Source organism: Propithecus coquereli, unplaced genomic scaffold (assembly GCF_000956105.1).
Source record: "Propithecus coquereli isolate 6110/MARCELLA unplaced genomic scaffold, Pcoq_1.0 Scaffold210, whole genome shotgun sequence".
NCBI classification, from domain to species: domain Eukaryota; kingdom Metazoa; phylum Chordata; class Mammalia; order Primates; family Indriidae; genus Propithecus; species Propithecus coquereli.
Genome location: NW_012146079.1, coordinates 166,941 through 189,076, shown reverse-complemented (window position 1 = coordinate 189,076; position 22,136 = coordinate 166,941). Strand labels below are relative to the sequence as shown.

Genomic DNA, 22,136 nt, shown 5'->3' with positions numbered 1-22,136 from the left:
ATATTTTCTGTATAGAATGAAACCTTTACCTAGAAATAATTTTCAGGAATTCTCGGTTAGCAAGTCACTGTATGAAAACATCCAAGGAAAACCCACCCCATGGGCTATGAAGGCAAGAAATGTTTGATATCTCAAAATCCCAACTTTACTTATTAACCTTGTAAATTATTCATGAGTTAAAAATATACATTTCCAAGATATTAATAGCATCCTCCCTCCCCTCACTACCTCCCATCACCACATTGTAATTTGGCTTCTCTATGACTACAGATTCATGTAGCACCACCTACAAAGAGGGTATATGCATTTTTTAAAAAGCAAAACGAAAACAACAAAAGAACTTGCTATCATGTATCTGGAGAAAATGAGTTCAGGGCACAGCTTAAAATGATTCATCGGCATATACAAGTGACATGGCGACTACACAGAGAATGAACTGCAGAGTTAGAAGTAGTCAGGATATATATATTCTTGTCCTCTGATATGATTTAGTGAAGATAAAATTAATATAAGAAATGAAAATGAGCCTGGAAAATACCTTGTTTCTAAATGCATGCTACATCACACAAAGAAAATTCAAGGAATCATGAAAAGTTAGAGCAAGGAAGGCCAGTGAGGTTTAAAGTGCATTTTTTTCCCTCCTTCCAACATATTCCAGAGCACTGTCTCAGTGCAGGGCAAGCAGACTATGGACTAGGCATGGATAAGTAATACGCCACTAGGGTAACTGGTGGAAAGTATTATTATTTTTTTTCTTTTTTTGAGACAGGGTCTTGTTCTGTTGCCCAGGTGGGAGTGCAGTGGCACAACCATAGCTCACTGCAACCTCCAACTCCTGGGCTCAAGCAATCCTCTCACCTCAGCCTCCCAAGTAAGTGGGGACTACAGGCATGCACCATTCATTGCTCCCAGGAAAGTGTTCTTTTATGATGATTGTTCCCAAGTATGATCTTATGACTTCACATTATGTCCCCAATCATCTACAGAGGTGCCATGAAATTCTCAAAACTAAATCATTTCACTCATGTGTGTATTTTGTGTAGAGTGTTTCTGAAGAAAGACAAGATGCAACAGTAAAGCAAGGCTGTGCCTTTTAAAGGATGTCATCCTCAGGAGTCAGTCTGCCTACGAATTTGATTAATGTTTTTAAGCTGTTTGTCAGAAATGGAAGTTTAAGTAGTGAAAGCAAAGGGTAGGTTCTCACATGGAAAATAATCTAGCTAAAACTGCCTCTGCTTCTCTGCCCTCCCCTGTTTTCTAGAGAGCATATAAGCATACTGTCAGTTAGATTCAGACATGAGTACAGTCTTGCAACTAGGTAATGGAGCATGCATGCTAAGGAAAATAGATCCCTCTATAAGATACATGTCAATAACTTTATAGATGGATATATGCACATCTTATGCATTGATACATGTCATTTGTTTTACCCCTGGATACTTCGGAAGAAAAGCCTAAAATCTTAAACAGCAAATTGCTTCACTATTTTACATCTGTGTAGATGTAAAAATCTGCAGAAAGTTTTAGAGCTATGCTTAAAAAGTACATTAAATCGTAATTTTCCCAAGAGTTTTAAGGTAAAATTCTCCTTTCGTATGGACAAACTGTGCAAAGATGAGCTCGCTGTCGTGTTACCTTCTACTGTGCAGTTGAATTCTTGTCCAATAAAGAGGCTTCATTGGGCGACAAGGCTCTATTGGCTGCTTCCTACTCGCTTTGTCCTGACTCATTCCTAGTCCAAACAATCCGGACGGCAACGGAGGAGGAAGAAATCCACACACCTGTGGTGTTGATAAAGTGCTACTGCCAACTTGGGCGGGGAGTGGAGGTCCTGATCCGGGAAGCAGAGGGGGTGGAGGCGGTGGGGGGATTCCTGTCCCAGGCGGAGGGAGAGGGGGACCTGGAGCAGGTAGAATCCCCATACCTGGCAGAGGAGGGGGAGGAGGTATTCCCACTCCAGGAAGAGGGGGAGGAGGAGGAATTCCTGATCCGGGTAGAGGTGGGGCAGGGGGTATTCCCACTCCGGGTAGAGGAGGAGGAGGAGGAATTCCCATACCGGGAAGAGGTGGGGGAGGGGGTATTCCCACTCCAGGTAGAGGAGGGGGTGGAGGTATTCCTGTACCAGGAAGAGGTGGGGGAGGGGGTATCCCCACTCCAGGTAGAGGAGGGGGAGGGGGTATTCCCACTCCAGGTAGAGGAGGGGGAGGGGGTATTCCCATACCGGGAAGGAGGTGGGGGAGGGGGTATTCCCACTCCAGGTAGAGGAGGGGGTGGAGGTATTCCTGTACCAGGAAGAGGTGGGGGAGGGGGTATCCCCACTCCAGGTAGAGGAGGGGGAGGGGGTATTCCCACTCCGGGAAGAGGAGGGGGAGGGGGTATTCCCATACCGGGAAGAGGTGGGGGAGGGGGTATTCCCACTCCAGGTAGAGGAGGGGGAGGGGGTATTCCTGTACCAGGAAGAGGTGGGGGAGGGGGTATCCCCACTCCAGGTAGAGGGGGAGGAGGGGGTATCCTCACTCCGGGAAGAGGAGGGGGAAGGGGTATTCCCATACCAGGAAGAGGGGGGGCAGGCGGTATTCCCACTCCAGGTAGAGGAGGGGGAGGGGGTATTCCTGTACCAGGAAGAGGTGGAGGAGGAGGTATTCCTGATCCAGGTAGAGGGGGAGGAGGGGGTATCCCCACTCCGGGAAGAGGGGGAGGAGGAGGTATTCCTGATCCGGGTAGAGGTGGGGCAGGGGGTATCCCCACTCCGGGTAGAGGGGGAGGAGGAGGAATTCCCACTCCGGGAAGAGGAGGGGGAGGGGGTGGCAGCATGTCTATACCCGGCAGAGGAGGAGGTGGGGGGATGGCCGCGCCGGGTATCGCAGGCACTGTCATGCCAGGGAGAGGGGCAGATGGGGGAGTCACCATGCCCAGGCCAGGCATGGAGCTGGAGGACTCTGTGCAAGGCAGCGGTGGTGGGGACGGGATGTTATAGCTGTTTTCCAAGGAGGAGGAAACAGAGTGTTCATGGCTGGTGTCAAACTGAGTACAAAGAGAAGGATGGGACGGCCGTGCCCCAGGCTGTCCTTGACCATCAGACCACGGAAGGGATGGAGGTGGTGGAGGCTGTGAGATGCCCTGTATGGACTGCTGGGCATCCAGCTGGACTGATATTCTCCTTGGAGACACGATCAACGAAATCTCGGAACAGAACTTTGTCTGAGGTCCAGACGGCGAGGAGGGAATGGCCGACTCTCCGCTTTCGGCCGCCGGTGGGCCCGGAGCCGCCTCCCACAGCGCGTTCCCGGGCGGCGGCGGCAGCATCCCGCCCTCCTCCGTCGGGGAAGTCTGTATGGACTTTGCCTGTAAAATCCTCTGATGCCGAACATCGTTTTCTCCTAACCTGAGAGCTTCGAAACAGACATCTTCTGAAGGTGCCACTCCATTCTCAACCCCTTGATGGCCACTGGCCACCTCCATGTCCATGGCAGGGTACTGCTTCTCTAGTTCAGCTATTTTGGTCCTCAGGTCCTCGATGGTCTGCTCCAGTTGCTGAATTACAGTCGCCTGTCCCTCAGACTTCATGTCAGAAACTTCCTGGGGGGCAACGAGGACAGACCACAGTTAAGTATGAAATAAGGAAAAATCCAAATATCAAAAATTAAGCAAAATCATATTTGTTTGTTATCATACTTCCAGAAAAATCCCTCCACAGAAATACACTGTTAATGTTTCTATGTGTCTCCTCATTTCCACCCTTGGATTTCGATGCTTTCATTGAGGACAAGTAGACCACTGAGAACAGGGAAGAAAATTCTGTGTGATAAACCAGTATATTTCTAAGGCAGGCTTCTCTCTTTCCTGCCTAGTGACATTTGCTATTAGGAGGTTCCTGACACTGAACGAGTCCCCAGTAAGAATGTGTGAAATATTTTTGACCTCTGCATGGGTGTGGTCATATACCTTATGAGCATGTGCCACACCACTTATATCATGTTTACTAGAACTTTAGTATCTTACCCAAGGCATTTCAAAAAGTGATAACTGACAGTTCTCTACCATTTATAGACAGCTGATAACAACTGTGCCAACACACGTATGGGTCACCCTCATGTCTAACCAGAGTCTTCCCTTCCCAAGACTCACAGTCGACTAGGAATCTGTCAAGGGAAAAAAAAAAGTTTTGGGTAGAAAGAAGGGGGAAACCCTATGGGAAAATTAAATATAAATAAAAGATAAAAAGAGAGGATGGAAAGGGTGAAGAGAAAGGAAGATGAAGTAGAAGAGAAGGGAGGACAAGATCCAGTCCTGTGAAAACTGCAGCGTCAGACAGCTGCTCATACAGATGTGGATTTGCTCACTGGAGGCTGGAACGAAAGAGAAAGAGAGGGTCAGACAGTTCTCGTGCTGAGAATCGTTTCTTCACAGTGTTCTGGGGCTTTTCAAAGACAATCCCAACAGAGGCCACAATGAAGAGCCCTAGGTCCACATCCACACACATCTTCTCCACAAGGGAGGCTGAAGCTTCTACTCCAAACCTGATTTTTACATACTGTGGAAGAATAATTAAGAGGAAATATAAAGAAGATATTAAATATAAAACTAAACTCTTATCCTGCTTACTAAGATTAAACTGTAGATCCAAGAAAAGTCTCCACAAAGTAAAAACCAAACATATTCTTTACTCTTTATTAAATCCAAAACAGATATCCAACCCATTTGCAATGGAAAAAATGCAGATGGACAAGACAGAAATGGGTATTTACTATAAATGAAGCATTTTTGGTACTATATATATGTGACAAAAATCTTCAGAACTAGTTCCCCCTCCTCCACCCTCATGGAGGAAGAGGTGGTATAAACCTAATGGTCTTAATCCTAACCCCTGTGATTTTTTTTTCCCTGGAAACTCTATCTTTTACTAAATTTAACTTGTGGAAGATCAATTATGATGTTTGCTGAGAGCTAAGGAGAACTATACCAAGTAGCCCCTACTGTGAAAGGAAACTGAAAAAGAAAATAATTTACTTTCCAATTAATAAAGGAATGTAACACACTTTAAATTGTGAGGCAAAATTTCAAGAGGTACTTTATATATAAGTATAGGTATTTATATATAAGTACAGGTATAGGTATTTATATATATATATATGTATACACACACACACACACACACATCCCATTTAAGTCACTATTTTTCACCAATGTCTACAGAAAAGACTAGAGAATTGTAACACACAGTTTGGAAAATCATGCCATATATTTCTAAGTAGTCCATGGTAAAAGAAATAACGGTAATAAACAATTTTAATATCCTGTTTGACCATTACACTTAATTCCACTTTCCAATTATGATGCTAGTAAGTACAAAAATAAATCAAAAGCCAAAAAACTAGCAACCAAATTTATCCTAATAAAAGTGTAACTATTCAATATTTCTTTGTTATACTAGATTAATAAAATGTATAGATTATTTTCATTTTTCCAGCATACTCTTAAAAGTGACCTTGAATCATTAGTATTTCTGGAGTTATCCTGGTACCTAACTAGGGTTCTCATTTTTCCATTAATGGTGATCACACAAAGAGGTTAGTTGATGAATGACATGTAAGAAGTAGATTCTGGAAGAGTTTTCCAAAACTCAGTTTGTCAATGTCATTACCTAGGCCAGCTCTTTTTTGCTATAGATTTGAATATAATGAAAACAGCATAAAACTTAAAGGACACTTTCAAAAACACACACAAAGAAAGTGATTGTAAGTCATATGACCTAGCACAGTAGCAATTGTTATACCCCTTTCTACGTGGATTTGTGCCCCCATATGTACAGGCTGCTTAGTCCAACACAGTACCAAAAGTTAGTGATAACAGAAGTCATAGTACTAGTGACTGAGAAAATTCCTGGGCCTTTTTTAACCTTTCTAATTTATATAGCCAGGAAGAAAAAGGTAAAAGGGGATCCTATTACACATGATAATTGGTAACAGAAAAAAATATATCTTAAGTGAAATCCACTTAAGAAATTTTCTTCAGTTACTTTGGATTGGCACTCCCAACTTCTACTCCCACCCTTCTATTTATAGAAATGGGAATAAAAAACTACATTTACAGACTCCTTTTGCATCTAGGTCTATCCTTGCAGTCACATGCAAGATTTAGTAAGTGGAATGAGGTGATAATCATATTCCTGTGTGTCTTGACTGTTCTGTTAGCAATTAAAATCTCAAAAGTTTGAGCTTCTCCAACATCTCTAATCATCAGAGAAATGCAAGTAAAAACCACAATGGGATACCACCTTACCCTAGTCAGAATGGCCATTATTAAAAAGTCACAAAACAATAGATGGTGCAAATATAGTGAAAAGGGAACACTTACACACTGTTGGTGAAAATGTAAATTAGCATAACCCCTATGGAAAACAGTATGGAAATTTCTCAAGGGACTAAATGTAGATCTACCATTTGATCCAGCAATTCCACTATTAGATACCTACCCAAAGGAAAAGATTTGTTATATCAAAAAGATACCTGCATTCATATGTTTATTACAGCACAGTTCACAATTGTAAAGATATATAATCAACTTAAGTGCTCATCAACTGATGAGTGGATAAAGAAAATGTGGTATATACACATCATGGAATACTACTCAGCCATAAAAAGGATGATATGTCTTTTGCAGCAACTTGGATGGAACTGGAGATGGTTATCCTAAGTGAAGTAATGTAGGAATGGAAAACCAAGCACTGCATATTTTCACTAATAAATGGGAGCTAAGCTACAGGTATGCAGGGGCATACGCAGTGGTAAAATGGACATGGGAGACTTAGAAGGGGAGAGGATGGGAAGGCTGATGGAAGAAAAACTACCTATCGGGTACAAAGTACACTATTCGATTGATGGGTACACTAAAAATCCAGACATCACTTCAGTACAATTCACCCAAGTAAACAAAAATCCCTTGTATCTCTAAATCTATCAAAATAAAATTTTTTAAAAAAATTGTTTTAAACTTAGAGCTTCTCTTGAGCAACATTCCAATGTTCACACTCTAATTTGCAATGGTGGCCTCAAAAGTTTTAGCTCCTCTGGTAGACCAGTTCTCTATGATTCCTTAGCAAAGTACATCCTTTAAATTTCTTAACCTTTTCATAAAAATACCTAAGTTTATGTAGCAAACTCTTTTGTTTAATATACCTGCATAGTTTCTGGTTCCTGCAAAAAGCCCAATAACCAGGTACCAACATTTCAGAATAAATTATGAAAAAAAATTATTTTTCCCTAAAAAAATTAAAATTAAGCAACTATATCACCTTATTTCAAAAAAATTATCATATATGACAAGCATGCATGAATTCTTAGAATTAAAATTATGTTCAATGTTAATTTTCTAACAAAAGTATATGATGTCACAATATATGACATCATGACATCATTTATGAAAAGATGGGTCTTTGTTGTCATCAATTACTATTTACGTGATATAAGTTCTCCACCATCACCTTCCCTGACTTCAAGAAATCCTAACTTCTGCAAGATCAACAATTTCGCCTTACATTGTATTTATATCATGTGGTTGCAAACATCCAAAAAAATCATTGCTAAACTGACCCTGCCAAAACAAAAGCATGGTGGATAATAACAGATGGTCTGTGTTAAAAGGGAAGGTATTTGCGGTTAGATCTAATTTTATAAGTGATCAGTTTATTAATGTGTGTTTTCCTGTTGCATTTCACTTACTCTTTTTTTTTTTTAATTTCAGAATATTATGGGGGTATGAATGTTTTGGTTACAGGAATTACTTTTGTACAGTTTGAGTCAAAGCTGTAAGTGTGCCCATCACCCAGATAATGTGCGTTGTACCTGTTAGGTGTGAATTAACCCATCCCATCCTTCCCCCACCCACCTGCTTGATTTCTGTTGGATTTTACTACCACATGTACACATGAGTGTTGATCATTTAGTTCCAATTTAATAGTGAGTACACGTCATGTTTGTTTTCCCATTCTTGCGATATTTCACGTAGGTCCTTAGGATGGTCTCCAGTTCCATCCAGGTGGTTACAAAAGGTATTAGTGCACCATTTTTTTGCTGAGTAATACTCCGTGGTATACAAATACCACATTTTATTGATCCACTCATGTATTGATGGGCACTTGGGTTGTTTCCACATCTTTGTAATTGTGAATTGTGCTGCTATAAACATTCGAGTGCAAGTGTCTTTTTTATAAAATGCCTTTTTTTTCCTTTGGATAAACATCCAGTGGTGGGATTGCTGGATCAAATGGTAGGTCTACTTTTAGTTCTCTGATGTAGTGCCATACTACTTTCCATAGGGGTTGAACTAGTTTGTAGTCCCACCAACAGTGTATACGTGCACTTTTCTCTCTGCATTCACACCAGCATCGGTTTTTTGGGGACTTTTTGATAAAAAGCCGTTCTTACTATTTTATTTTTTAGACAAAGTGATAATTGAGAGCATTTAAATAAAAAGTTGAGAAAATGAGGAACAGACATATTCCATAAGTTTCAAAGGCTTTCCAACGTAAGATGCAGTCAGAACTGGAACTAAGAAAGGGCAGAGAAAATAGTGATAAGAGGACACAACTCCAGAACCAAATCTTTAATAAATACAGCAATGCTAGCCTTGGGTGCCAGGAAAGTGGCAAAGTCAAGGAATTCATGAAGATGATAATAAAAGAGACTGCAAAGACAAAAGTCTGAAATTTTTATAGAGAGAACTTTTTTATACAGATATTTTTATAGAGAACACAGAAGAAAAGGGGTGAGAGACAATCTGGTTCTTACATTACACTCCCACTATAGAGAGAACAAAAGCCAATTGCTAAAATCTTCCCTACCTCTATGACCTCTCTTCACCTGCACCATAAACTCTGGCCCTGAATCAGTTACAATCTTCCTTTTCCACTCCAGGGAAGCAGAGCAATTAAGCTCATCTCAAACCTTAACTGACCGGCCTATAAAATAAGGCTGCCCATCCCTTATTACAGAGTAGCCAAATGTATGTAGGATTTGGGGTTCTGAATTTAGCTAAGAGTCTTCAAAGAATCTTATCTGGCCTCTCTTATCCAGGGCTATCAGTCAAGGGCTGGCTGGCTCTCAGGGAGGGCCAATTCATAAAGTCAGCTGAGACATTTTCTGTAGAGCTCTCTAGAGAAAGCTGCACTGCTTGTCAGCAGTAAGAGTTGATTCCTAACATGGGTTATATTCTTTTTGTTCAGGGATTTATAAAGAAATTTACATGGTAAATATTAGTGATTATCAAGAACAAAGTGTGTTCTCCAGCCATTTAAGCAAACATCCTACTCTCAGGACCCACACCAAGTGGAGTGAAGATCTGCAGGGCCCACCCACTGACAAAGCCCAGATTTAATCTCTAAGAGACTGCCAGGCGCTCTGTTGTCCGTGGAAAGCCCTCGAGTTAGGAGTCTGTTCCCCTGTGTCCAGTGCCTGGAACTTAATCTTCCATCTCTTCAGAGTACAGCTAGAGGGAGGCCTATTACATTCTCAAAGGACTTGACAATGGAGAAATGCACTTTTCATTATCTTTAGACCTCTACACTTTTCAAAAAGACTCTCAGCATTTCCAGTAATTGTGCAACAGTTTACCCAATGCTAATGGGTTTTTTCTATCAAAAATTTAAATAAATACTTTCCTAAAGGAGAAAAGGAAAAAAGTGATCTTGTCAATTTTGTTTAGAACCTATATAATGGGTGCATCCTTATAAATGAAGGGAAGATAATTCCATTTTTAGTCAGCCAACACAATAAGTAATATACTTTATATAACACCAATTTTGAGATTATGTGTATTTAAAATATTATTTCAAAACCCTCCTAAATCATTATAAGTGATAGAGTCTGCCATCTACACTGGCTCAACAGTTATAAACAAAAAAGCAGCCAAAATTCTTCCATTCCTGTATAATCTTATATGTGGGTGGTGATGGTTAGTTCTTATAAATTGTTTGAACATTTGCATATCACAGAATACAAGTTTCCATTAAAAAATGAAACGTTCACCAAAAATATTTTTCCAAATACAAGATTATCTGATTCCCAGAAAAAGAAAACATGACTGTAACATTAATGTCACAACTGTCAAAAAGAAAGCCAAGATACACTCAAATAAAGCTTTTGCTGAAAAGTTAATTTGCTCATCTTTGGAACTTTATTATGTAAGCAGGATACTTTCAGAGCCTAGAATATAAAAACTGCTTAAGTAAGTTAACACTGTAATAATTTATTTATAAATTTCAATAAGAGATATGTAATTCATTTTCTACTATTCAGATTTTCGAGTTCTGCTAAATTCTCAGGCGACATTACTAACAAGTTAGGATACCTCTAGACATCTGTAAAATAGGAATTCTACTCTTCACAAAAGCTTATACATTCTTTATTTGTCATGTTCTAAATTCTAAAACATTCTAAGGTTTTGGAACAAACCAATGGCATTCCAGATCTACAACAAGATCTTCTTCAATAATGAAACGGATAAAGACTTACTGAACTTACAATATTTTTGAACTGGAGTGGATCTGACACATCTCTTCCAATTTCTTCACTGATGAAGGAGAAATGTGACATACACAGGAGGGGGTTAACTTGGAAATCATAATTGGCTATATCACTTTTAACATCTCTTTAACACAATAGCTGATAAGTTGATGGGAAGGTGGAAGTAATCATCTTTAGTGAATAATCACAGTGGAAGTAGTAAACATTTGGGAAAGGGAGTCTGAAAAAAAGGGAAATAAACAGCCAAGAGAACCAGCCATTTTTGTTCCCTCTCATGTCTTTGGAATTTTCTCTCTAGTTATTTGAGCTAGAGTTGTGGCAAGGTTCTGGACCATACTCTAAAGCAAGCTATTCCTTAATTGTCCCAAATAGTATAAGGAAGTAAAACACTATTATAGTTTTGCTTTTCTTTAATGATCTATGGATGTATAGTACAGCTCAGTTTTTCACCTCCTAACCATTTTCCTTGCATTAACACCCAACTATTCTCAAATGTCTTAAGAAAAGAAAACTTCCTAAAGAAGAAATCTTGAAGAAAATCAAATAGAATGGATTAGGAACATTACCTAGAGTGGCAGAGCTGCCTTTTGACCCTGCTGCTCTCAGGGAATTATATTTTTAGTACTACTTATGTTCTCCTTATTGCCAAATACTATAGCTGTAATCCTGGCCTTTACAAAGATTCTGAGACTATTAATCACTTCTTCCTTCTCAAAACCCTCTCTTCTCTTGGCTTTTGTAATTTTATATTTCTTCTCCCCACTTCTTTTTCTCTGTTCCCTCCCCTGGAATTTTTTGGAAGGAGTGGAGACTTTGTCCTAGGCCCACGATCCTCTATGTACTATGAGAGCTCATCAATTTTTACATCTTCGATTTCTCATCTTTATACTGATAATTGCAAGTTTTTCTCTCTCATCAGTGCTTCACTTCTATACTGTGACTATTTAGCTATCACTGCTATTTGATTGCCCTACCTTTTTTCTTAAATTTAAAATGTATCTGAGGATATAAGGAAAAATCAAACCAAAGTTCTTTTCCTAGTCTTTCATTCAACAATCAATATTGAAGACTTCTGTGACTCCAGTCATCAAACTGTGTGGGGATTTCTTCCCACGAGCGACCAATCAATCCAAGCTACAAGCAGACACTAGCTGGGTATCCTCTAACTCAAATCAATACTGACACCATCTACTGGAGCTAGCATCACGTCCTATATGTTAAGGGCTCAGTCCCCAAGACTATCCCCACTTTAGATGTTAGTCCCATATCCAGGCCTCCGGAACTTCTGACCAACAGGTAATAAATTGGGGTTCCCATCGTTCCCCATCAAATTCAATTAATTTGTTACAGCAGCTCACAGAACGCAGGGAAAACTTACTTTTACAGGTTTATTGTAAAGGATATTACAAAAGATGCAAATAAAGAGATGGATACTGCAAAGTATGGGGGGAAGGGCATGGAGCTTCCAGGCCCTCCCGGGGCCACAGCCCCCCAGGAAACTCCACATGTTCGGCTATCTGGAAGCTCTCTGAACCCTGTCCTGTTGAGTTCTTATTGAGGCTTCATTACATAAGCATGGTTGATTAAATCATTGGCCATTGGTGATCGATTTAACCTTCAGCCTCTCTTCCCCTCCTTGGGGCTGGTGGAGCTGAAAGTCCCAACGTTGGTCTTTCTGGTGACCAGCCCATTCTGAAGCTACCCAGGGGCTACCAGCCACCAGTCAACTCAGTAGCATACAAAATAAATGCTATCACTTTGGAGATTACAAGGATTTTAGGAGTTGTATGCCAACTTAATCTCATCCTCCAACAAAGTATTCTCTCCCTACCTTACAGTTTACCTAGGCTTGGTAACATCTTTCAATCGTTTCTCTAATCCATTGTCTCTTAAACTTGATGTGCCCCAAAATCACCTGGAGGGCTTATTAAAACACAGATTACTGGGCCCTACCCCTAGAGTTTCTAATTCAGTAGATCTGGGTAGGGCCTGATAGTTTTGCATTTCTCACCAGTTCCCAGTGGAGGCTGAACTTGTTGGTCCAGAGACCACACTTTGAGAACCACAGCCTAATTCATATTCTAAACATGGTCACCAAATCCATTCTTTCAATCTTTGGTTGCTACTTTTCCTGCATCCCATCAGCACCTTAATTGAGATTCCCATCACCTCACAATAGGGTTACTTTGAGAGTTTAATATCTGGTCCTCCAAACTGGCTCCATTCTCCCTCTTCCTATCAATACTATATTCCCTCGCCAGGTAATGATTCCTTAAACATTAGCTCCTCATGGTACTTCCTTGTTCAAAGACTCACAGCTCCTGACTGCTGAGCATAAGACATTTTAAATTCTCTGTTTGGCTCATAAGATCTTTAATGGTCTATAAAATGTGGATACCCCATTACCCAACCATGCCTATTGTAAAGGAGTGTTGTGAGAATTAAATAAGATAGAGTCAATTCTTATCATGCACAGTAGTTTTCTTCTAGAAAGTCAACGTGAACACTGCATTAGTGAATACTGAACCATTACTTCTAGAAAAAATACAAGGTTAGAATCCTGCAAGCTCCTGGTCACATTTGTGTCAACTGATCAATATATAACCTTTTTAAAATGTGTGTTCCTGTTGAAAGACACCTTATTTAGTATATAGTATTGATTCATTAACTGTGAATTGATGGCCAACAGCTCTGTCAGTCATGGCTGAAAGAAGTTTATCTGACATGAGTTTCCTCCATAAGGCACGTCGCAGGCTTCTTGTACTTAGGAACGCTATACAGCATGGCAGCACTATGCACGGGGCCATTTCAAACAGTGAAATCACCAAGAAAAAGCACAAAAACGTGAAAAACATGGCACAAAATAGGAAGGGCATTTGTTTATAGCACGAGAGCTGAAAGGAGGAGGTGGAGCTTCGCCTTGTTCAACCTCACCTAGGAAAGTGTACAGGGAATGATTCAAATTTCCTGCCACTTTGTGCGTGTTTGCAAATGACCATGAAAGCTCCACATGGATGTGATTTTGGGATTACAAATAAATTTTAGTGAATAGGTGAGTTTGCAAATACAGAATGCACAAATAATGAGAACCAACTATATTATGAAAGCAACTTTCAAAACCAGAGTATTGCTCAGATATAACAATAATAATAAAAATAATAGCAAACATTTTGAGTGCCAGGAGCTCTTCAAAGCATTTTACATAAATTAATGCATTTCAAGCCCACAAAAACTTCATAAGATAGAATTATTAGCATACCCATTTTATACATAAGGAAACTGAGGCACACAGAGTAAAACGCTTTTCCTACTTTCTGACGAAGATTGTCTCCTTGATCTAACCCTAGCCAGGCTCCTCTGAGCTCTCTTCTTGACTAGGCCTCAACCTTGGCCTCTAAAGACTTGAACAAACACTAACATAGTTTCTAACAGCTCAAGGCTGTATCCCTAAGATAACCCTAGTCCCCCTAAAGTGCCGGACTTAGAAAATTCAAGACTGTCAAAAAAAATGTACTGTTTATTTCAGCTAACACCTGAGGATAGGGCCCCTGTGTCACAGTCTCTGGAGCAGGAGAGAATCCTAACTTTGATAATTGCCAGTTAACACACACAGCTGGCCCAGACTCATGGACAAACCCTTTGCAATTTTTCACTCCTCTGACTCTCCTGAGCCTCTGTTCACCCTCCACCCCATTCCTTCATTCTCCCTTTAAAATGCTCAGTCACCTCTGTACAAATCAAAGTTGAGTTTAATTCATGCTGGACTCTTTTCCCTAGTGCAACAGTTAGTACTGATATAAAATCTGTCCTTACCATTTTAACTAGTGTCTGACTTTGTTTATCTTTGATAGTTCCCCAGTTAAAAGTGGAATAACTGTGATTTATGCCCAGGCAAACTGGTCCAAAGCCCAGATCCTCAACCCACTATCATATGAATATAAGTGAATTTTCTACCACTCCCTAGATGCACCCTCTGCTCTAGTCATGTGGTCTCCCACGTATTTATTCTTTCATCATATATTTTTGGGCTCCCCCCAAATATCAGATACTGTGTTAGCAATAGCCTATGAGGCAAGCATAATTCAACAATGCACAGGGTAGGGACATCAAAAGGGGTCTCTAGATTGAGGCTTTGAAGTCAAGTGTCTAGGGGGATGTTGAGTGTAGATGAGTTTAGATTGAGAAACAGGAATTAAGTAGATTTTTTTTTTAAAGGGAATAGGAATGCAGAAGAAACACATATAAAAATACAGATAGGAAGGCTTCTAAAGCTTGCAGAAAACTAGGCTATTTTTTAAGGCTGGAACAAGCCGAACGTGTAGGAAATAGCGATAAGGCTAAAGACAGAGGGTGGCAAGGGAAAAACCCTGTACGTCAAACTCAGGAGTCTGAGTTTTTTCTCAAATGCTATGAGCAGTCACTGAATGAGTCTAAGCAGATATCAGACATAAGTAAATTTGGATTTCAGAAAGATAACTGCGGAGGCATTGTGGAGGAGAGATTAGAAGGGATTAAGACTGGAAGTAGAGAGACCTGTCGGGGGAATATTGCAGTACTCCAGATAAGACTGGGCTCTGGGCTAAGGCGCTGTCGGGGTGCACGCAGAGGCGGCCCACGAGGCCGAGAGCAGAGTCGGGTCTCTGCGGGAGCAATGAGCTGAGCTGCCTCTCGTGTCACCTGCACTGCTGGGCAATTCCACAGTCCCCCCATCCAACGCCCTGTTCACTTCTACTGTCGCACCTTTACTTCATTCTCCAATCAAATACTCTTCTTCCTTCCACCTGTGCAAACTAAGGATTTGACCTAAGCTTCACCGTCCCTAAGAAACTGTCCTTAATTACAGTCTCAGCAAACTTCCCATTTCTTTAAGTTCTGTAATACAGCATAACACTGAATATCTTGCCAGAATTACATTTTACAAACCATTTCACCTATACAGAAGAGATAAATCCCTCTAACTTAACTGTCTGCTTCTTAATGCACAAGACTTTGCCTTATAATTCTTTGTATTTCCTTCAATATCTACCACAAATATCCTGCACACAGTAGGTCGGCAGATGTTCACTAAAGGATAAGCCTCCTTTATTAAGCAAAGAGTTTTATATCATCTCAGCTATCCCGTTAGATCAGCTGCTTGAACTGTTTGCCTTTCTCCACAGGTCATTAATAATGGTGCACAAACTAGTTTTACACCATCTAACACTCAATAGAGCAAAGATATAACTTCATTTCACCTCCAAGCCCTACCACCCCAGAGAAAAACAATCTGTGACATCCAATTCTTTCTTCACACTCTGATCTCAAATTCTAACTGCTTTCCAGTTGTTGACTGGTTTTCATTCTTAAAACTGACAGAAGAGTTTCCTTTTATTTTTTTAAATTTCTACAGCTAAAATGTTTATATTTTTCTCCAACTTCCTTGGAATTTTTACAAAATAAAAATGTTCTTTCCAGAAAAAAAAAATCCTTTCTTCCCCTTAACATAGTATGGCAAACGTCTTCCAAAATGTTACCCATTTTCATGTCAGCACCCCCGCAAGGGTAACTTTTTCCTTCCTAACCATCTCTCACTTACCTGTTCCAGACTCATGAGGTCAGAGTATTGATTGGTCAAAGTATTTGTGGAGCACCTAAGAATGATTAAACACTGGGGAAGATAACTTCAAAGATAACTAGCCCATGGTTCCAGACCCCACGTATCTCTCTCCCTCTCCTTTAAGCCCATTTTTCTTACTATGCTTTATATTTTCGTTGTTCACGTGTTTTGTGCATTGTTGTTTGATTTCTAATTACCTAGTACATTTATATTACTTTTTGCCTAAAGTTGAGAAGGACCTCACACTAAACAATGATTTTTTTCTACCCTTTCATTTGTCCAATACAATCTACCCCACTTCAAATGTCTTCTTGTTTTTGTAAGTCTCCATCTTTATTTCTCCTGAATTGCTTTCATCCACCCCACACCTGTCTTTTGAACTGACCAATACTTGTTTTTGACTTTTCAAACTTTTCCATGCTGAGACAGTTGTGAGTAATCTCTTAAGTACCATCACCTAGGCTACCCCCCGTTACTCACATTCACTCCTTTACTTGTTCCTAAAGATGTTTCTGAAACTGATAAATTGTACGGAGTGGTCATTGCATAAAAAGCAGTAGAGCAGATACTTCAAGGAGATCCAATGGAAAAAATATTTAATCTTCAAATAAATTTGCAATTGCATTGGGCATTGAGGAGACCCAGTAGAGCTGATGAGAGCAGAACATTTTTCTGACACTTGAGAATTTATTTGCATATAGGCTGCACAGCACATGGGGAAAGACAGTGCTGATATTGTTTAATTTCTTATGCTCTAGCACTTTGTAATAGATGTTGCTACTGATAATTAATAGATACTGTATGTGCAGAGACCGAACTTTCAATTGCCTAATATTATCAATTCTTACCCAAAGCTAGAGTTTCTAAAGATCCATATTTACCTTTCGACTAGTCCATTTGCATTAGAAAGATGTCAAGGGTTCAAAAAATGTTATATATAATTCCAAAAGCAAAAAATAAGTTAAAAACTGGGTGGACACCAGGTAAAGCACATTTCCATATACCAATCTTTAATTTAGAAGCAAACGTTTTTAATTAAAATAATTGTCATCGAGCTATTTATATAGTATAGAGTATAAAGGGATTTACAGTTTAAATAGTATTTCAAATGCCAAAAGATAAAAAACAGAATCAGAACAGTCCCATTTCGGTTTTATGACATAATTCTTTAGACATAGCAGATTTTTACTTGAAATTAAAATAATCAGTAAGTAAAGGCTAAAGAATGTAGATTTGTTTTCAAACCTCCTAATCCCATAAGGTCATCAATAAAAGCATTCAAGGAGTAGCCATCGTCCTTTCTTTTGAGTGCCAGCTGTATTTGCTTTAAACATCAGACTCTCTGGCAACACCAGCCTTTGACTCCTCTGAGTTGAGAAAGGCTTTATGAGTCATATGTTTTTTCTAGGGATATTGAGATCTTAGAATTATTAACTACAGGGAGAAAGTAAAAGTCAAACTCATTCAATAAATTCCAGTGCACTCAGATTGAGAGAACAGGTGCCTGAGCACACATCTGAAGAAAAACTTAGAGGATGCTTTCCAACTCTGCTGCATGCCTCTGACTAAGCAGTCCTGCGGATCTCGCATTACGACCACAGAATAAGGCAGGCAGCACTGCATGGACCAGAAAACTTCTTTTGTTCATCATTCATGCAGAGCAAACTGGCTTAAAACTTCTGGTTTCCTCCTGCAGTGGTACTTCACAGAGATACAGAACTGCCATCTAGTGACTAAGAGGAAAAAGGCAAGGTAATTTACACGAAAAATAAGACTGCAAGCTTTTTTTAAAAAAGTAATAAAGCACTAAAGTTAGTAAAATTAACACAATGTAGGACAAAGTCCTAGGAAAACTTCAAAATGTATAGGTAAACTAAAATATGAATACCTATGTGCCTGTATTATGTAACTTGACATCTGACTCTCATAAATGGTATAGTTTAAATATAATAGAATAACCGTCAAAATAAACTTCTCATCTCATCCATCCGACGATTTTGGCATGAGACAGTACTAAATAGCCATAAGGTGATTGCTAATGTAAAACTATAAGTGTTTATCATAGTAGAGGTATAAAATCAAACAGACCTACATTCGAACCTTGGCTTTACCCCTTATCGAGTCTGTGACCTTAGACAAGTTACTTTTAACTCCTATAAACATTTTCTTTACAGTTAAATGTGGATTATAATAGTTACTTTAAAGGATTATGGTAAGGATTGCATAAGGTAATACAGTAAAAGAATAGGTATGCAGTAGGTTGATAATTAATTCTAGCTTTTTGTATCCTTTCACGGCCATTTACTTTTAGGCTTTTATAAAACACACCCACGTCACCTAAAAGAAGAACCCCCTATAAAATAAACTTATAGGGGGCTGAGAAGGATGGCCAAATAGAAAGCTTTGGGATTGTCCCTCTGCACGAACACCTAATTCAACAACTGTCCACGCAAACAAGCACCTTCAGCAGAACCAAACGCCAGGTGAGCAACCCTACTGCCTGGTGTTAACGTCATATCAAGGAAAGAGGCACTGAAGAGGGCAGGAGAGAATCTTGCACTGCCTACGCCACCCCTCCCTCACCCCCCGGCTGTGTCACACCCAGTGGAGAGAGAACTGTGTGCCCCTGGGAGGGAGAGTGAAGTGATTTTAAGAGCTTTGCACTGAAACTCGGGGCCACCCTGGCACAGGGGAACAGAGTGCAGGGTAGAATTCTGCTGGTGTCCACAGAGGGAGCATTTAGACCAGCCCAGCCAGAGGGAAATTCTCCGCCTTGAAGCCCGAGTTCCCGATGGCCCCACCACCAGCAGACAAAGAGCAGCCTGGGGCCTGGACTAAATTCACAAGGCAGTGGGGCCGCGAGCGCTGCAGTCCTGGGCAATTCCTGTGGCTGTGCTGGCTCAGAGCCAGTGGACTTGGGGTGCACATGACCCAGGGTGACACCAGCAGCTGCAGCCAAGCCAGTGCCTGTGTCACCCCTCCCCCAACCACAGGCAGCACTGCTAAGGGAGCATCTTCTTCCACTTGGGGAGAGGAAAGGGAAGAGCTCAAAGGACTTTGTTTGGCAGCTTGGGCACCAGCTCAGCCACAGTGAAATAGAGTACCAAGCAGACTCCTGAGGCCCCTGGGTCCAGACCTTAGTGGCATTTCTGGACCCACCCTGAGCCAGATGGAAACATGCTGCCTCGAAGGGTAGTCCCGGTAGGACTCATCACATGCTAACTGCAGAGCCCTTGAGCTTTGAATAAACATCAGAGGTATCCAGGCAACAGCCACCATTGGCTTTGGGTGAGACTGGGCTGGCTTCAGGTGTGACCTGGCACTGATGGCCACGAGGGAGTGCCCACGTCACTCCTCCCCCAACTCCAGCAGCCCAGCACAGAGAGCGAGGGAGGAGAGTGAGAGACTTTGCCTGGTGATCCAGGGAATTCTCTTGTATCATACCAAGGTGGTATCACCAGGAGTCCACAAGAGTCACAGCATTATTGGGTTTCAGGCACCCCCAGTGCTGACATAGTTACAGTGACCGGAAGCTTAGAATACAACGTTCAATCCCACTTGAGTATCTGGAAAGCCTTCACAAAAGGGATGGGTTCAAACAAGGCCAGAATGTGAAGATTAAAATAAACACCTAACTCCTCAGGCCTGGACATCAATGAACATCCACAAGCATCAAGAACATCCAGGAAGACATGACCTCACCAAGCAAACTAAATAAGGTACCATGACAATCCCAGAGGGATAGAGAGAGGTGATCTTTTAGATAAAGAACTCAAAATAGCTGTCCTGAAAAAGCTCACTGAACTTCAAGACAACACAGAGAAGGAATTCGGAAGCCTATCAGAAATATTTAACAAAGAGATTGAAATAATAAAAAAATCAGGTAGAAATTCTAGAGCTTAAGAATTCAATTGACAAACTAAGAAATGCATCAGAGTCTTGACAGCAGAACTGACCAAGCAGAAGAAAGAATTAGTGAGCTTGAAGATAGGCTATTTGAAAATACACAGTCAGAAGAGAAAAAAGAATAAATAAAAATGAAGTACACCTACAAGATCTAGAAAATAGCCTCAAATTAGCAAATCTAAGAGTTATTGGCCTTAAAGAGGTAGAGTGGGATTGGGACAGAAAGTTTATTCAAAGAAGAAATAACAAAGAACTTTCCAAACCTAGAGAAAGATATCAATATTCAGGTACAACAAGGTCATACAACAGCAAGCAGATTTAACCTAAGCAAGTCTACCTCAAGGCATTTAATAATCAAGCTACCAAAGGTCACAGATAAAGAAAAGGTCCTAAAGGAAACAAGACAAAAGAAAAAAAGTAACATATATAGGAGCTCCAAGGACTTCTTGAGTAACACCCCCAAAGCACAGGCAACCAGAACAAAATTAGACAAATGGGGTCGCATCAAGATAAAAAGCTTCTGCATGCAAAGGAAACAATCCACAAAGGGAAGAGACAACCCACAGAATGGGAGAAAATATTTGCAAACTACCCGTGACAAGGGATTAATAACTAGAATATATAAGGAGCACCAACAACTCAATAGGAAAAAAATTAAATAATCCAATGAAAAAATGGACAAAGGATCTGAATAGACATTTCTCAAAAGAAGACATACGAATGGTCAACAGGTATATGAAACAATGCTCAACATCATTAGTCAGAGAAATGTAAATCAAAACTCCAATGAGATATCATCTCGCCCCAGTTAAAATGCTATTTATCAAAAAGACAAGCAATAACAAACGCTGCCGAGGACGCAGAGAAAGGGGAACCCTCGTACACTGTTGGTGAGAATGTAAATTAGTGCAACCACTACATAAAACAGTATGGAGGGGCCAGGCGCGGTGGCTCACGCCTATAATCCTAGCTCTCTGAGAGGCTGAGGCGGGCGGATTGTTCGAGCTCAGGAGTTCGAGATCAGCCTGAGCAAGAGCGAGACCCTGTCTCTACTAAAAAAATAGAAAGAAATTAATTGGACAACTAAAAATACATAGAAAAAATTAGCCGGGCATGGTGGCACATGCCTGTAGTCCCAGCTACTCAGGAGGCTGAGGCAGAAGGATTGCTTGAGCCCAGGAGTTTGAGGTTGCTGTGAGCTAGGATGACGCCACGGCACTCTATTCAGGGCAGTAGAGTGAGACTCTGTCTCAAAAAGAAAAAAAAAAAACAAAACAGTATGGAGGTTCCTCAAGAAACTGAAAACAGAACTACCACATGACACAACAATCCCACTGCTGGGTGTATATCCAAAGGATGGGAATTCAGTATATCAAAAAGATATCTACACTTTATTGCAGCACTATTCATGATAGCGAAGATATGAAATCAACCTAAGTGTCCATCAACAGATGAATGGATAAATTGTGGTACACACACACAGTGGAATATCATATAACACAAAAAGAATGACATCCCGCCGTTAGAAACGACATGGATGGAACTGGAGAACAGTATGTTAACTGACATAAGCCAAGCACAGAAAGAAAAATCTCACATGTTCTCACTCATATGTGGGAGATAAATATTAAAAACAATTGATCTCATGGAGACAGAGAGTAGAATGATGGTTGCCAGAGGCTGGGAAGTGCACGGGGTCGGGGGATAAAGTGGGGATGATTAATGAGTGCGAAAATATAGTTAGTTATATAGAATGAATTATATTCAATAATATACCAAAAGTGACTATAATCAACAATAAGTTAGGATATTCTTTAAAATAACTAAAAGAGTGGAATTGGAATGTTCCTTACACAAAGAAATGTTAAATGCCTGAGGTGATGGATACCCCAGTCACTCTGATTTGGTTAATTCACACTGTATCCCAGTATCAAAACATCACATGTGCCTTTTAAAGATATAACTATTATGTACCCAAAATTAAAAATAAAACTTTTTTTTTTTTTTTGAGACAGGGTCTCACTCTTTTGCCCGGGCTAGAGTGAGTGCCGTGGCGTCAGCCTAACTCACAGCAACCTCAAATTCCTGGGCTCAAGCAATCCTTCTGCCTC

General features: G+C 40.4%; 1 protein-coding gene across 1 annotated transcript in view; it reads right to left on the bottom strand.

Moving 5' to 3' along the window:
• The window catches only part of FMN2 (formin 2), a 343,234-nt gene that overhangs the window by 245,129 nt on the left and 75,969 nt on the right, over positions 1-22,136 (bottom strand). The window contains 2 exon segments of the mRNA XM_012644334.1: positions 1,636-2,228; positions 2,230-3,579. Coding sequence (XP_012499788.1) covers positions 1,636-2,228; positions 2,230-3,579 — 1,943 coding nt within the window.